The 16,383-nt window shown below is 38.3% G+C and overlaps 1 protein-coding gene across 4 annotated transcripts in view; it reads right to left on the bottom strand.

The window, feature by feature from the left end:
* kansl1b (KAT8 regulatory NSL complex subunit 1b) overlaps window positions 1-16,383 on the bottom strand; it is a 60,961-nt gene that overhangs the window by 17,284 nt on the left and 27,294 nt on the right. For all 4 annotated transcript variants that reach the window (XM_055194470.2, XM_055194472.2, XM_055194469.2 and 1 more), the window contains exon 3: window positions 1,373-1,514. In XM_055194470.2, the coding sequence (XP_055050445.1) occupies window positions 1,373-1,514 (142 nt within the window). The remainder of the gene's footprint in view (window positions 1-1,372; window positions 1,515-16,383) is intronic.

Here is a 16,383-nt window from a genome sequence, read left to right as displayed (position 1 = left end):
TGGAAATTTGGTGGGCCCCGCTCCCTGGTTGAGAAACACTTAAACGCAGCTTTAGAGCCTGTCCCAATACTTGCCCTACATTTTTGCCCATATACTCACTTTTGCATGTGTAGGGCATCCCATTACTTTAGGGAGCAAGACAAAGTGCTATTTTCCCCTTAGAATCAACCCTCAACGAAATCAGAACCGATGTAGGCTTAAAACGAAGTGGGAGATGAAATTATCCAGGATACCTTGCAAGGCAAGCAAGCACGTTTGCTACGTTACTTTCCATATATAGAGGTGTTCCATTTGATAGAGAAAGATTTTAAACCCCCCTTTCCCTCGTTGAGGGGACTTTACTGTCGAGGGCACTCAAAACAAAGTGGAAGTTTTAAGGGGGTAGAAATGAGACGGGCCCTAAGTCATCTGGTGAAATCATCCAGCAATTCTGATAGCACTATAAACAGTCCAGAAAAACGAAATATCACAATTTCAGTTTCCACAATACCTCAAAGCCCTAATTACCAATACAATAAAAGAATATGGGGCGGTTTCCTAGACAGGGTTAGGTTAAGCAAGGACTATGTTTTATTATATTAGAACATTTAAGGAGCTTTGAAAAACATACCTTACAAAAAAACCTAGTGTCCATCTTGAGACAAAACAAATTTCACCGATATATGTTAAGATATGTCAGGGCAAGATGTTTTTAAATTAAGGCAGCTCAAACATCAATTTCAATCTGGGACTAAAAAAAACTCTGTCCAGGAAACCGCCACTTCATATCATGCAAATAATCTGCATTATTTTGCCAACTGGCTACTTCGCTCTCGAAATCAATATTTGCATCAGTCATTCATAAACTAGTCCATATTTTGATTTGATAAAACTATTTCCAATACATTTCTGAATATATAATTCTGAGTTGCACAGACGTGATCGGATTCAGAAAGTGGCAACTGCACAATAATGGATGAAGCAATTTGATAACATTTCCCATATCATCGCAAGGAAAACAAGCTAGAGAAGGAACACTTTATAAAACCAAAACACTTGGCCAGGGAAACATGAAACAATGATCCCACAAGAGCGGTTCACCATGGGAACATCAGCAAGCACCTGCGTTGTCAAGTTACCAGAGGCAGACACCACATCTGCTTAGTAGGACCTAAAGCAAATATCAGTATTTCTCAAGAAGCTCAAAAAACTAAAATTATGTCAATAATTTAGGGTCATATTCTGCATTTCATTTCTTGCTTTGTGTAAAATAGCAAAATTTCCTCCCATATTCATGCATCACATGGCAATGGTGACATATTTGACTAAAACCATACAACTGACTTTACATACATGTGCGTGCAAATGTGTATAACAGTGTTTTTGTGCCCACCTTGCTAGAGCGGATCTGTCTGTAGATGTCTGTCTGTTGGCGTATACGGTACTCCAGGTCCGAGACTTGGGCCTGTAGCCAGTTCCAGTGACTGATGATAGCGGCCCGGTCCACCGCGTAACGGCCTTCTGCTCTTCTCCATCTGAGAAAACAAACAAAAGCATTGGTTACATTTCTTCTCAAAACTACTAGTGTCTACACTAGAATCAGTTTCAAACTGGTTTCAATTCGGTTTCAATAAAATGTTGTAAATAAATAGAATAACATTTTGAAAAATGTATGGGATAAGAACGTGAAGCAGGGAACTACACTAACCTTTTCCACTGGTGGCACTTGCGCTACCAACTTTTTCAGTTACTGGCGCAAAATATGATTTGGTCGCACATATTTTTTTCAAGTTATATTAAGGCGCTCTGGTTAATAATGAACAATAATGAAACTGTATTGCATACAGATATGCTTTTTATTTTACTTGCCATCTTTTAAACCACATGCCGCCTTGTTTTCTTAAACGTTGCAGTCAGTGTTTCCCACAGATCTGAAATTTACTTGGTGGTGGTAACCAGTAAAAAGGGCAATCATTACCCACTGACAAATAATGGTCTACTATACATATGACGAAGAACTAATAATGTGTGACACAACACAATACTTTGATTTATTGAAAATTAATATTAATTTCGCATTATATTTCATTAATCTAAACACTCCAAACTTTCTTTGACATTAACAAAGCTGACACTGTTTGTCAAAGCACCACGAAAACACTTACTGTTTTTGCACTGATATATGAAGCAATTAGACCCCTTTTTATCAAACTCAATATAATACAATACTATGTATAGTATATTAATAGACAGTGCAGGTCTATAGATTATAAATGTGACTGATGTTATGACTGATGTTATAATGGTAATAATTTCTATTAAATAGGCACTTTTAATGCTTCTGCTCTATCTTTCTATTTCTCTCTTGCCGATTTAAAAAGCTTAATCCACTTATTATTTCAATAATATTATTCCACTTATTTTATTTTCAAATCTACTTGCTGTCCCGGTGACAAACTTTACATTGCTTTGCTCGTTTAGTGCAATGGGCTTGACATTAGCACTGCTTTTTTGCTACAATCTGTGCAAACTTAATATGGATATGGTTTTAGAAAATATATGGTTTATTAATAATACGATTATTAAAAACATGTGAGAAAGAAAACGCAGCGCGTGGTCGTAACAAGAACCATCGCCATAGAAACCGAAGGCACGCTAAACTGCACTCGAGCTTTAGCGCGGTAGCGCTCATGGCCGTTTTCCGATCGACTCGGGTTATAAACTCAATATTAATCAGATTCGGGACCCAAAGTAATTAAACTAGGATCTAACCGGACCCGACAGACCATTTAAAATATAAACCCGGAACCATACGGGTCCCGCGTCCTCAGTGAAGAAAGACCTCTGCTCAAGTTCAGAAACATGGAAGACACTGACTGCGCTTGCGTCGCGTCGCACCCAATTCATTGAGAAACAGCTGAGCACGCAAACGCACACTGATGGGGAGAGACACGACGTTATAAAACGTATTCTTAAAATCCACATTTATGTTTTAATAAATGCTCATAGTAACATAGCATATTGTCTAAAACATTAGGTAGCACATTTGCGACCCATTAAAAATTAGGGTCGCAACGGCAGTTCAAAAGGTCGCATATGCGACCATTTTGGTCGCAGTGTAGCTCCCTGTGAAGTCATTTTCGTCTAATAGTTATCAACGTCCGACACCACCTGCCATCTGATGCGCACTACAGGACACTGAAGTGAGAAATTAAAACTGAGAAAAACTACATCTGACAGGAAGTCAACCAAGAAAACCAGTTTCATCCAAAACTTCCTCAAGCTGTTTATGTGCGTGTGACAGTTTCACAAGCCGCTTGTCAAAAGCTGCGTTCTAGTAAAAGTTTTTCCAGAATCCACTCGATTTATCCTCATGAAACTTTAATGTGGTCTACTTAAAAAATCATCCCAAGCACTATGCTGAAGATAAAATGAATCGACCTCCGACCTCTTTACATCAGTGCCAGTGAATTATTGCACAAGCTCAGTTATGCGCTTTGAAATAAAAAAACGTTGCAAAATACAGAAAAAAACAACCACTTATTCAGCTGAAGTGCAACAACATGAGTCAAGATTTCCCTGAACCAGAAACAATGAGACACTTGAAAGGTAAAAGTAAAGGGAAGAAAACACAGAAAAAAGGGAACATAAAATTATAACTGCTTCAGATGAGCCTAATCGCAAAAGCTTATCCCTTAGCATTAGGGATGACAGAAGTACTGGCTTCCCAGAACTAAGTCGATAGAAAAATAAAACAATACACCATTCTTGTATAGTATCTGTAATATTATGTACACCATATTGTGACCCAATCTAACTGTGGGGTTACACCAAACGCGAAGCGTGTAATCGCATCACGTTGCTCGCTCTAGATTACTCACAGGATTTAACTTCGTGTCATGCGAATTTTTCGCTCGAGTTGAATATTTTCAACTTGGGCGAAAAGACACGTTTGAGGCGAATAGAATAGCGCGTGTTTTCACGGCAAATGCGCCGCCCATATCGCGTCATTCGCATCGCCCCACGCGAGGACGCGCCTGATCACATCTTTGCAAATCGTTGAACTCGCATCTGGTGTAAACCCACAGTAACAGGTTACTTCTTTTAAATATTCATTTTTGCTCAAATGCTGTGCACTTAAATAGTTCTTTATGTCTTCAGAAGTGAATAAAACAGTGTGGAAATATCTGCTTATCTATTCGATATGAAAATCATTCACTGATCATTTATATTGCTTTTATTTGATCTTTTTATGATTTTTTATTATAGCTAAAACAATGGCAGACTTCAATGTAAGATATAAGTGTACCCACTTGTTCAACTGGAATGGGACTTTATGTACACGCCATCACATACTGTTTTCGGGATATAATATTAATATTACTCGCATAATCATCCCAATGATTATGCAATCTGTGGTTGTGGGGAGATCTGGCACACATCTATGCTACTGCCTTCACACACAAATGTGCAAGGACACAAATTAACCAAAACATAAACATTAGACCAGCCTATGGCCTTTACATTGTTTAGCTCAAGTGGTAAAACAATACATCAACAGTGCAAAATGTCTGAGGTTTGATAAACGTATATCTTGTCATGCACTTTAAGTCACTTTGGATGCCTGCCATACGCATTAATGTGCTATGTTGTATTTTTAAAAACATGATAATTTTGTTTTGTGAGATATAAAGGTCTACGTGCAAAATTTCAACTACTACCACCAATCCATTGCACTCAAATCTCAGAGAGACAGACAAAGATAGAAAAGTCTTGCCTATGTTAGTACATAAACACAAGTCAAATTTTCCTGAAACAAGCTTACATATTTTTATTAGCTTTCTTCCTGTTTACAGGATCTCCATGTTTGCCCTCTTGCCAGTTTGGATGAGTGTTTTTGCGCCCCTTGCACAACCTTTTGTGGCATTTTCAGTTTCCCCCCACATGGTTTCAGGGTGGGGGAGGGCCCAAACACGCGCTGTAATACCCAATGTTGGCCACTAGAGGCAGCTAGTGAACATGAGCAAATTAATAAGTATGGTGCATGTAGCTACAGGAATGTGACAGCAGCTTTCAAGTGCACGCAGATAACCAACAAGTAAGAGATGAATCTGTTTGTACATGTGAGTGATATGACCAAATACAGTCTGATGGGTAACATGGGTTAAAAAAGCCAGTGAGTGTCTGTAAGGAAACAACAAAAAATAAATTCAAAGCAGTCTGATTTATGCAAGCTGTTGTGGTAGAGATGTTAAATGAGTGCAGATGAATGAACTGTAGTTGTTCCCTTGACTGTTGTCCTCGGAGGAAATAGAAAAACAGGGAGTGGCCATACAACACTCTCCACATGAGGAAAAGGACTGAATGTGAAGAACAAGAGCAGGTCACACGCTTCCGGGTAGGCCCAGAGTAAATTAACTTTAGCCAATAAGATCAAAGACATCTCTATCGCATTTTGTCAGAATGCTTCGTCGAAGAAAAAGTCTGGTCGACTATAATGTGCAATGCTCAACACAATTATAAAGATTGGAAACATTGACACAGCCATACAACAAGTCAAAAAACTTTATAAAACATTTAACAATACCTCATGGATCCTCACAATTCAATTCGATGAAGTCACTACATTTTAACTACATATGCTCTCTGTGAAGTATTCAACCTTGCCAGTTTTCAAATCATATGTTTCAACTTTGAACATATCTAACAATGACAAATATTTATATAATTCTTTGTCATACAACAAAATCCCCCACAAACATTTGACCAGGATATTGACAGATAAAACACCCTACAGAGACATGCACATTCAAATTCCAAACATGTACAGGCCAAAACAGATAGATGTCAGTCAATTGGGTAACTGTAAAAAATCTTCTCATATAAAGAACTACAGTAGTATATTTTTAATTTTACTACAGTTCAGTAAATATTAAAGTGTGACATGAAATGGGACCTCTGTATAACCCATCCCAATGAGTCGTGAACACAAGCACACCCAGAGCAGTGGTCAGCTATCACTGCAGCGCCCGAGGAGCAATTTGGGTTAAGGTGCCTTGCTCAAGCGCACCACAGTCACACCCTGCTGGCCGTGAGACACCAAAGTGGCAACTCTCGGGTTACAAGCCCGACTCTCTAACCACTAGGCCATGATAAAAAAATACTACAGTGTTTTGAAACCTTTACATAGTCAACTATTGTAAACTATATTAAACTTATTATAATGATGTATACTACAGTATTTTTTGATGTGGGCTGTGATGTCTTGATGGCTTTTTTAGCATATTTTGAAAACAATTCGTACTCAAACCAAAATTTATGTAACTTTTAAGATGAACAATAATCAAACAAAAGCTAAACCCAGATTTACACGTATAGGTTTTATCCGCATGCACTGCATGTTTGTAACATAAATTAGTCTCAGCGGAGCGCGTTGACTTACGCCACAGGTGTTTGTACAAAAACTGTCATGTGATACAGAGGTAGTGATAAACGCGATGTGCAAACATTTATTGGTGGTGGTCAATTTTGATTTTGTGGCGGACTGAGAAATAAATGAATGTATGGGAATGTATAGCATTACAATGCGCTCTCACTTGTATGATGTCACAGCAGTAGGCAGCACAAATATAACGACACACCTTTAATCCCTCCCACTCTGAATTGATACTAAACTCAATGGAAAAACTAACCAAGCCAAAGTGAAGGGAGCAGACATGACCTGACCCGTGGGGTACTATGTAATACTAGGAAAAGCACCATTAATGAAACTGTAAACAAACATTCAACTGAACCTTGAGGATGAACAGACTTGAATTATTTAGATAACCAAGACATAAAATGTACAAAACAAATGAGATTTTTGCATTCGCCTTAGCTGTGCTGAACACAATTAAATCCTACAGAATATAAAATCAGTAGAAATCAGTAGAAATGCAACGGCATGTAATATTTAAACCAATACCGATAGCCGATAATTAATTCATATAATGACCATTTATATTGAACATTAAACTGGTGACGTTTCTTTACATTTTCTATACACAGAGCTCAAATTAATTGCATTTATTGACCAATACAGATTATTGGCTAATATATCGTGAATCTCTAAAAATCAGCATAGCCCAGTTCGAGTGTAAACATGATAAAGGACACGGACGGCCCAATTCAAGGTCAGAAAACACTACAGATGATGAGTATCACTCTCTGGGGATTTGAATAAGTGAAGCAGCACAGAGGTGACGCAGAACTGTGAAAAGCTCACACTTGTCAGACTCTTTTCTAGATCAAAGTAATTCTTGACAAAGTCCTCGCCCATCGATGCGCAGGCATCGTGAACGTAAACACGTGCTCAGCTTTTTCAGGAAATGACAGAACGAGGCGGAGGAGCGAAACGAAAACACAGGAAATCAAGCCTGCGGTGATCATTACATGGGTAACACAAAGCCAGCTGAGAGACGACAACAAAGGAAGTGCGCACCTGCACGCATGCAAATAGAAACGACCTTGACAATACAAACACACTTATTCGTTACAACAATTTCATGAAGTTACAGACTTTAACATAAAAGACTTAAATATCAATTAACTACAAAAAAACTAAAAATGTATAACGTGTTACCTTTTTATTTAGTAGATATCTTACATTAAGTGCTTTTTGCAGTTGTAAGCATTTCGAGGGTAAGCGTAAACGTGTGTGTTGGGTCGAATATGTGCTGACTATAAGGCCAGAGACAGAGCAGCTTTACTGCAGACATGATGTGGGCGTCGTCTGGAGAACAAAGAGTTTGATGTGCAGAGAGGGGGGGAGTGAAGCTCCGCCCCCTAAAGATCACATGACTGAAAAAAGGCAGACACGAGGCAGAAAAAAGAAACGGAGGGTGAAGTTAAAAAAACAGAAATGAAAGTCATGTTTTTAAGAATGAATGTAGTGTTTAAGCATGCTACAAATAGTTTTGTATTGTTTGGAGGCTACATAGGGTTAAACTGAACTCAACATTACCCCAAGTGAAAAACCAATTTGCACGACATGTGTATAGTGGCTACTGTACAGCTCAGTGGTAAAGCATTGCATTAGCAGTGCAAAAAGTCATAGTTTAAACCCTGATTCTGAAATTTTGGTGACAGTTAATTATCAATCTTTCAACAATCTTTTAAATATGTCTTTATTAAACATTATCATTTAATTAACGTTTTACTAAACAAACAGTACAGACATCTTAAGGTTTGTATTTTATTCCTCATCCAGTGGTTCATTCAATACAAATATAAGCCAAACATTCTGAATCATGTAAAAGAATTTGTGTTTTAAACTGCAAAGTTTCCATACTTTACTTCCAGAGTGTCAGATAAATATATACAATGTTTTGCTTGGATTGATCAAAGAGATACGTCACAGGCTTGCCTGCTCAGACATAATCGCCTCGAGTTCGGTCATTTTCGGATGCGGAGCCGCGCGCAAAGTTACAAAAAATGCCGTGCACACCTCCACGCGAAATGGGGTCTCGCACACCCAACGTGCACGACCACCCACTCCGCGTTGACGTCATTTTTGCCGATAAACAAAGCTTAATAGTGTCTCGTTTGTACAAGCGCTGCAGCTCCCCCTTGTGTTTTTAAAGAGATGTGCATTCATTGCGGTGATTTGAAAACATCGCAATGAGGTCAAACACTTGCGATGAGATGATTATTTAATCATTGTGACAACCCTACTTGTAATGCACTGTAAGTTGCTTTGGAGAAAGCATATCTGCCAAATGCATACATGTAAATTTAATGGCATATCATAACTTAAGTAAAGCATAAAAATATTCATCATATCTATTTATGTACTAAACTTAATTTTTTTGTAAGATCAAAGTGATTTATTTGCAAAAAACCCATCTTTGGCCGTGTTAAATGACATGTTTAAATATCAAAATGCAGAATTTAAATGAAGTGATGCATTAAATTCTGTTTACTATTATTTTTTTATCGTAACGCTTGTTACAACTGAAAATTGTCCAAATCAAGCAAACTAATTTGCTACAAAAAATTCAGAAAGTTCCTCATATTTTCTACCCTTTATAATCCATTACTAGTTTTGACTAATTAGTACTCTCAGCTTAGTAAAACACCAAATAAAAATGTTGATTTTCCTCCAACGAACATAAAAAGGGCATTCAGATTCCACCACGACCTAGCTAACCGAAAGCCATTGAGTATCTGAATAAATTCATCTGAATTCAAGATCACACAGATCATCAGAATAAACCAAATCCCATGAACTCTGAACAGTCTTCTGGGTATACAAGTGAAATTTCTCCTGCATGTGTGCCTGTTGTACCTACCATCACGCCTCTGGGCGCATTATTCTCAGTCAGCAGATTTCCGTTGTGCTGCCCTTCTACATTGAGCCACATGAGTGACCAGAACCAAACCCGCCCACCAGCTTCAAAGCGTGCAATGTTGGCCGCAGTTTGCAAGATAAAGCTGTGTATTCGTGAATAATGCGCTCTATCTCAGAGTCAAGTGTGGGGGGTGTTAGTACTGATAGAGGAGGGCCTGGAGGTTCTGATAATAAACCTGCTTCCTCGCAGAGCACAACACGACTGTCCTTCCCGCCAAAACACGATCGGGGTGGCGTCTGATGTGAACAAAAGAACTGAGGATCAGTTTACTTTACTAATGTTTAACTTTAGCAAACATGGGAACCATCTGGACAGCCAAAGGTTTGTAGAGCCATGGAGAACTAAAGCATGTATGGTCTTTGACAAGAGGTTAAACATGTTAAATTAGCATGCCATTGCTTATTGGCCACCAAATGCAATAGGTGCAACTTCATAAAGGTTTAGTTTAACCCTTAAATAATTTAAAACTATGTAGGATTTAAAAGATACAAATTCATGCTTCTACGCATATTAAAAAATAACTCCCAGTGATCTAAATCTACAATTAGAGGTCTGTCCATGCTGTAACCATTTGAGAAATAACATGATAAATGCAACGCATAACCTCACAAATGTAACTTTTCCAGTTAAAGAAATGCATTTACAGATGTTGACAAAAATACAACAGCAGCACTCTTAATTATACAAAAATCATGTCTTAATCTTTGAAAACAACTCTAGGAGCAATTGCATAAATTTCAAAAGAAAAATGTAACGAGATAATGTAGAATTTACTTTACCATAATTCAGAAGATTAAACATGTTTACGAATTGTTTTCAGTGGTGATATACCAATATATTGCACTGGTTGATATAACGGCCAATTTTTGGAACATATCATTAGAAACATTGGCCGATAAATATTTCTGTTCATTATATTTGTTCCTAATAAAAAGCATTTAGGTGTAAAGCCAAAGTCTGACAGACGGTAAAATGTTTAATAATTATTCACTTATTAACGTAATGTTATGCTGTTAAAAAAACAAAAAACAAAGTCTAATTCAAACAGTACCTTAATGGAAAACACCACAGTTTTTCAATATTTTACTAAGTTCTTACCTCAATTTAGAGGACTTAATAAATCCCTATCTTTTTTCAATGCGTGCACTTTTAATCTTTGTACAGCGCCTCGTGAATGTGCTAGCATTTAGCCTAGCCACACTCATTTCTGCAGCTCCAAACAGGGATGAATTTAGAAGCCACTAAACACTTCCATGTTTTCCCTATTTAAAGACTGTTACATGAGTAGTTATACGAGTAAGTATGGTGGCACAAAATAAAATTTTGGTTTGGAACCATAGGAACGAATGGGGCTAACACATTCATGAAACGCTGTACAAAGATTAAAAGTGCACGCATTGAACAAAGATAGGTATGTATTAATTGATCTAAGTTGAGGTAAGAACATAGTAAAATATTGAAAAATGGTGGTGTTTTCCTTTAAGGTCATGTACGTATGTATTTTTAAAGTACTTACAAGGGGTATATTTATAAATATCATGCATAACAAATGCTCATTTAGTTTCACCAATATTCTGTTTGTCTTTGGTTTGCTGTAATTATATTTGTGTTATAATGGCCATACTGTTAGCTCAATATCGTCAGACGAAACACCATATTGGTTGACCACTAGTTTTTATCAGCCAATAGTAGTGCAGTACTCCCAGATGTGTTTAACAAGTTCACCATATTCAAATCCATTCACTAGAAGTTCCGATTTTCACAACAAACATCCACAGAAAGCGTGAGTAGTATCCATGTGCTCCTCCCTATGACATTAGTGGAATGGAAGTTTATGCCAGACGAGGAGTGCCAACAAATAGTGAGGTGAATCCAGGGCGGACAGAGAAAATGAGGGAGGAATTGGAAAAAAAAACAAACCATCTCAAAACAAGTATGTAAGAGCGAGTGCATGTGAGAGAGAAAGAGAGTGTAAACTGTTATGCAATGGGTGTGGGTGCAGATTTAAAGAGAGGGCTGTTGGTTCTTCTATAAGCAGCTCCAGATGTTTGGAGATCAGGGTGGGAAAATGACGCGGCCGCTCGGCATGTTTCAACTCTTGACTGCAGGACCAGAGCAGTAACACCAACCCAGCGGCGACAGTTTTATGGCAAAAGGTTACTAAAAAGATGACGACTTGGGAGATGAACCACTCATTTGCAAAGGAATGATACAAAGTGCGTACTGAACACATCTGGAGACAGGGGAATGAGTTAATGTGGAAAACTATAGAACAAAAATTTATGAAAATGCATTGAGGACTTGTGGTTAACACAAACATTAAAGCTCGGGAATTAACCTGACAACAAAATAAATAAACACAAATCAAAACCTGTCGGCACGCAATAAAGGATAAAGGATAAAAAACAGGATAAATTGTCTGTTAAAATAACATGCGTGGGTTTGTATAACACAAAGCAATGAGGTTTAGTTAAACAATTCCACCCATTATAACAAATATTGGATTTTTTTGGAGAGGAAAGAGGTCACAATTTATGATTTCGATTAATGACAAATTATGACAGCTGTTAAAAGAGCAAACAACCAAATTAGTTGATCAATAAAAAAACAATTTAGGCACAACAACAGGGAAATAAAGAGGTACAACCGAGGGGAAGATTTTCTATACATAATTTTTAGTCTTTCCTTGCACAAAGCAGTCATGTGACTCTAGTAGACCCTCAGCACACCAGTCATACGAACCAAAATTAACAGCCTCAATCTCCTTGATGAACAAAAGCATAATTATACACCTAGCAGGAATGGGGCTTTAATGTGCCTCTGAAATTCAATATTCCTAAAACGTCGTGTCATAATAATGTTAATATGTTTGAGGTCTGGAATATGAATGTGTGTCACATCAGGATCAAAGGTACTACCAGCCGTTTAATCAATTACTGCATCACATGATGGATCAGACAAGTCTATGCTGTACATCTCGCTAACCTATTCATTTAATATATATATTTGGTGTACCTTTTGAATACGTAACTATGTGGTTAGTGGTTTTAGGCAATGATGTACAATAACCACTACGGTTGACAGGGCTGCTGTTACCTGGCAACACATCACGACCAATTAGCTTCTACAGGGGAAATTCACGAAGCCATTAAAACAAACCCATTTAAAATCAATTTGCTCAACAACATCACAAAAAAGGCAGGATAGCAAACTTTAAACAGAGACTACTCTGGATACGGTGATACACAACTGATCTGAATGAGTACTGAAACATGCACAATGAAGGTTCTTCATCTGAACAATGCACACAAAGCACCTAAAACTCCATATCAGAGATGGTATTATCATAACTCAGAGAAAAATGTGTCTTTGTGGGGTAGATTTTATTTCATGGTGCAGATGTGTGTGATCAAGGTAGCGTTTAGGGCCAGACACAACCTGGCGATCAGATATGAGCCAAACCCCTGAAGGAGGAATCAGATACTCCAATAAGAAACATGTATGCCTGTGATGCACCAAACACCTGCTGATGTGACATCAGACAAGATCTGATGTGAGAAGCCAATCACTCGCAGCCTACAAGACATAGAAACCTAGGAGAACCAACCATGAGTTACTAACATACCTAAGGTTTTGTTCTGTGATGCACAAGCATGATGAAATCACAGACTAACTGGACAAATATGGGTGAAAGTATCAATGCAACACTGTTACACAATCAATGTATGACTGTGTCACCAAAGCCCTACTATAAAAGTGACAACATACTTGCAAAATATGAAAGGGACAATAAATAGATAAAATAATAGTTTTTCTTATGATTGTGAAACTTTGCATTTGATGTTTAAAAGTCCAGTGTGGGTTTTAAGCGGCATCTAGTGATGAGATTGCGAATCGAAACCAACCTCAATTTCAAAACACAATGAGAAGCTACGGTAGTTGTGACAGGACAAACATGTCATCGTCTGAGACAACGTAGGGACGAAACGCGTTCTGTAGAGTGGTTTTCCGTTTAGGGCTACTGTAGAAACGTGACAATGACTTTCATGTATGGGGAATAAAAACGTCTCATTCTAAGGTCATAAAAACTATGTAGTTCAATATGTAAGCTTTCTGCCTTCCGATTGGTTGCAGCCGAACCGCGTTATAGCTCAGTTCAACTGATTTCAACTCTCCTCGACACTCTCGCAGTCCAAGATGCGCTGCCGGCTCTCACTGAAAATTAATGACTTCTGGCCACTTTGACGCTCTTGTTGGCGGCGGTGTGAACGTACAGACATTTCCATCAGCCGCGGTAAAGGCGGCAAAACGTGCTATCTGCGTGTAGTTGGATGCTTGAACATTTGAGTTCACTCGCTTTATTCGCATGTGAAATTCTAGTCATTCGAGACATTCACGAGGAAACTCGCATCATGGGAGGGGCTTCTGTAACCCCGCTGAGACTCCGCCACGCCGCTCACTTCCTGTAATCACGTCACTACTACAACAAGGTCCTGATTGGTTAACATTAGGGCTGTAATGATTTATCGTGCAAATACGCGTTCTCTCAATGAATGAATTTGAATGAATTACGGTGAAATGCCGCCACATCCAAAAGCCAGGGGGCGCACTCGTGCTGAAACGCCACTTGTGCCACAGAAGAAGTAGCGTTACAAACCCTATTCCAGGAAATGTCTACAGGAATATGTATATCGCTGTTCTTCAAATTGTTTCAGGTATTTTCATGATAATAAAGAATATTTTGTATGACTTTGTTTAACGAGTGTGGCTTTTTCAAATGCACGTTATAAACGACTCCAACTCATAACTATTTTAGATTGATAACGGACTTCTTACTGACCAAAACGGCATAGTACACGCACAAGCTGCGCATGAAAAACAGAATAGCGATGCAGATTCGATTTTAGACAGGCCTTTTTAATGGGACACGCGATATATCGTTACAGCCCTAGTTAACGCGACACGGAAATCCGCCAAAGTTCAGATTTTTCAACTTGCGCGTTTCCTGCGGCAACGCTCAATTCGTGCGGAACGTGCCATCCGCGCCACAGGATGCCTAAACGCGTCTTTGCATTGAATTAGCATGTAAATCTCTCGCGCTAGCAGCGTCTGGTGTAAACCCTGCATAAGACTACAAACATTTAAGACTTTCTTCCACTGAACACAAACACTTGTTTGTTTTTAAGAATATTCACCTATAAGTGTCTGTTTGTAAGACAAAGCTATTATATGACTTAGGAAAACTTGCCATACAGGCAATTTTAAACATTTTATGTTACTGAACAGCCCCAGTCCCTATTTTAATTTTAAAGTGACCAATATAAAAATGTGTCATTATCATTCATTGAACACAAAGGCGAGTATTTATAAAAGACATGTATAATGTTGAAAACTCTACTTTTTGGGGTAAACAATTTCTTAAACACAGTCTTAAATGAAAGGATCTGATCCGTATTCAATGATTTAGACATACATTTGCTACAGCAAAAGCTAACTAGCCTTCAAACAGGAGTTGCAATGTTCGATTCACCACAAAGCTAATTGCATAGCGGTTTGATTTAAGCTCTGGCAAAAACCAGCACTGGTGAAAAGCAGACACTCAGTATTTCCGTCACAGCATAGCTCAGCAACTCAGGAATTTATATTGTGGTCCTGAGACAATGTCCAAAAACAATAAGATTATCTGCGTTGCATTAGTGCTGCTTCCTGATCAAACACACACACAGAAAACTCATACTAGGACTAAGGTCACTAACTCCATTTCATGGGTTTAGGATTACAAGTCAACTTTAAATCTGACAGTGACTCACACAAGCAAACCTGGTGACACAAGGCATTACTAACTGAAAGACATCAAGCTAGTTGGTGTCAACTCCACTCCTGAACAAAAGATAGAAATATCAAAGCAGCACATGCAGCAATTTTATCTAGAAAGTGTTTAAAGGACAAGTTCAGTATTTTACACTTAAAGCCCTGTTTTCAGATTGTTTGTTTCTCACCTCCCACCTCTACAATGGGTTTATAGGTGCACTGGAACAATCCTTCCTAAAATGCATTAAACTTTCGTTTACAAAGACGTGAAACTCACCGAGTGGTCAGGGGTGTTCACTGATATGCTCACACAAAAATTGTTCCAAAATATGCATTCCAACAGGTTTTATCGTAGTTTTTGTCCAACTCCATTGACTTGTATTAGATCTGCTGTGAGGTACGGTATTACTCCACGCCAGGAACTTTGTTTGTATTCTTGCAATTGGCAAAGGCGGATTATCGCCACCACCTGGGCGGGAGTGTCTATTATTAAAGCTCTCAACGGAAGAATATACGGGTGTGAGGCGTTTGGAAAAATAGGTCCACAAGTTTACAACGAATGGTAAAACACCTGTTGGAAAGCATCTTTTGCAGCGATTTTTGTGTGAGCATATCAGTGAACACCCCTGACCACTTGATGAGTTTCACGTCTTTGCAAACGAAAGTTTCATGCATTTTAGGAAGGATTGTTCCAGTGCACCTATAAACCCATTGTAAAGGTGGGAGGTGAAACACAAACACCCGAAAATTCTCGGGGCAGCCGCATATGTCGAAATTTCAGTTAAAACCATTCTATTTCACCATAAACAATCTGAAAACAGGGCTTTAAGTGTAAAATACCAAACTTGTCCTTTACATTTTTGGTCCAAAGATCACAGATAACTTGAATTTCGTAGATGATTTTTATAAAAAAAAGCAGCAATAATTAGTTTCTACCCGTGCCAACACATGTAAAGAAACGCATGGCAGGGTTAATCAAACTGGTAACACAATCTGAGCCTTTAATGATGTGCCACGAGCAATTCGAAAGTCAAAACATTAACCATCCAAGAAAACCAAGGATCTGTTGTGACTTCTGCTCCAACAACTTTTAGACATTTCCGTATTTGAAAAGTTTTATCTCCTTATGGCAACACAGAAGTCACTCCTCACATTAAATTACCAAAAATGAGGAACAGAATCGCAAATATGGCTTTCATCCACT

This window comes from Misgurnus anguillicaudatus, chromosome 19 (genome assembly GCF_027580225.2).
Source record: "Misgurnus anguillicaudatus chromosome 19, ASM2758022v2, whole genome shotgun sequence".
Lineage (NCBI taxonomy): Eukaryota > Metazoa > Chordata > Actinopteri > Cypriniformes > Cobitidae > Misgurnus > Misgurnus anguillicaudatus.
This window is presented reverse-complemented; position numbering and strand designations above follow the sequence as displayed.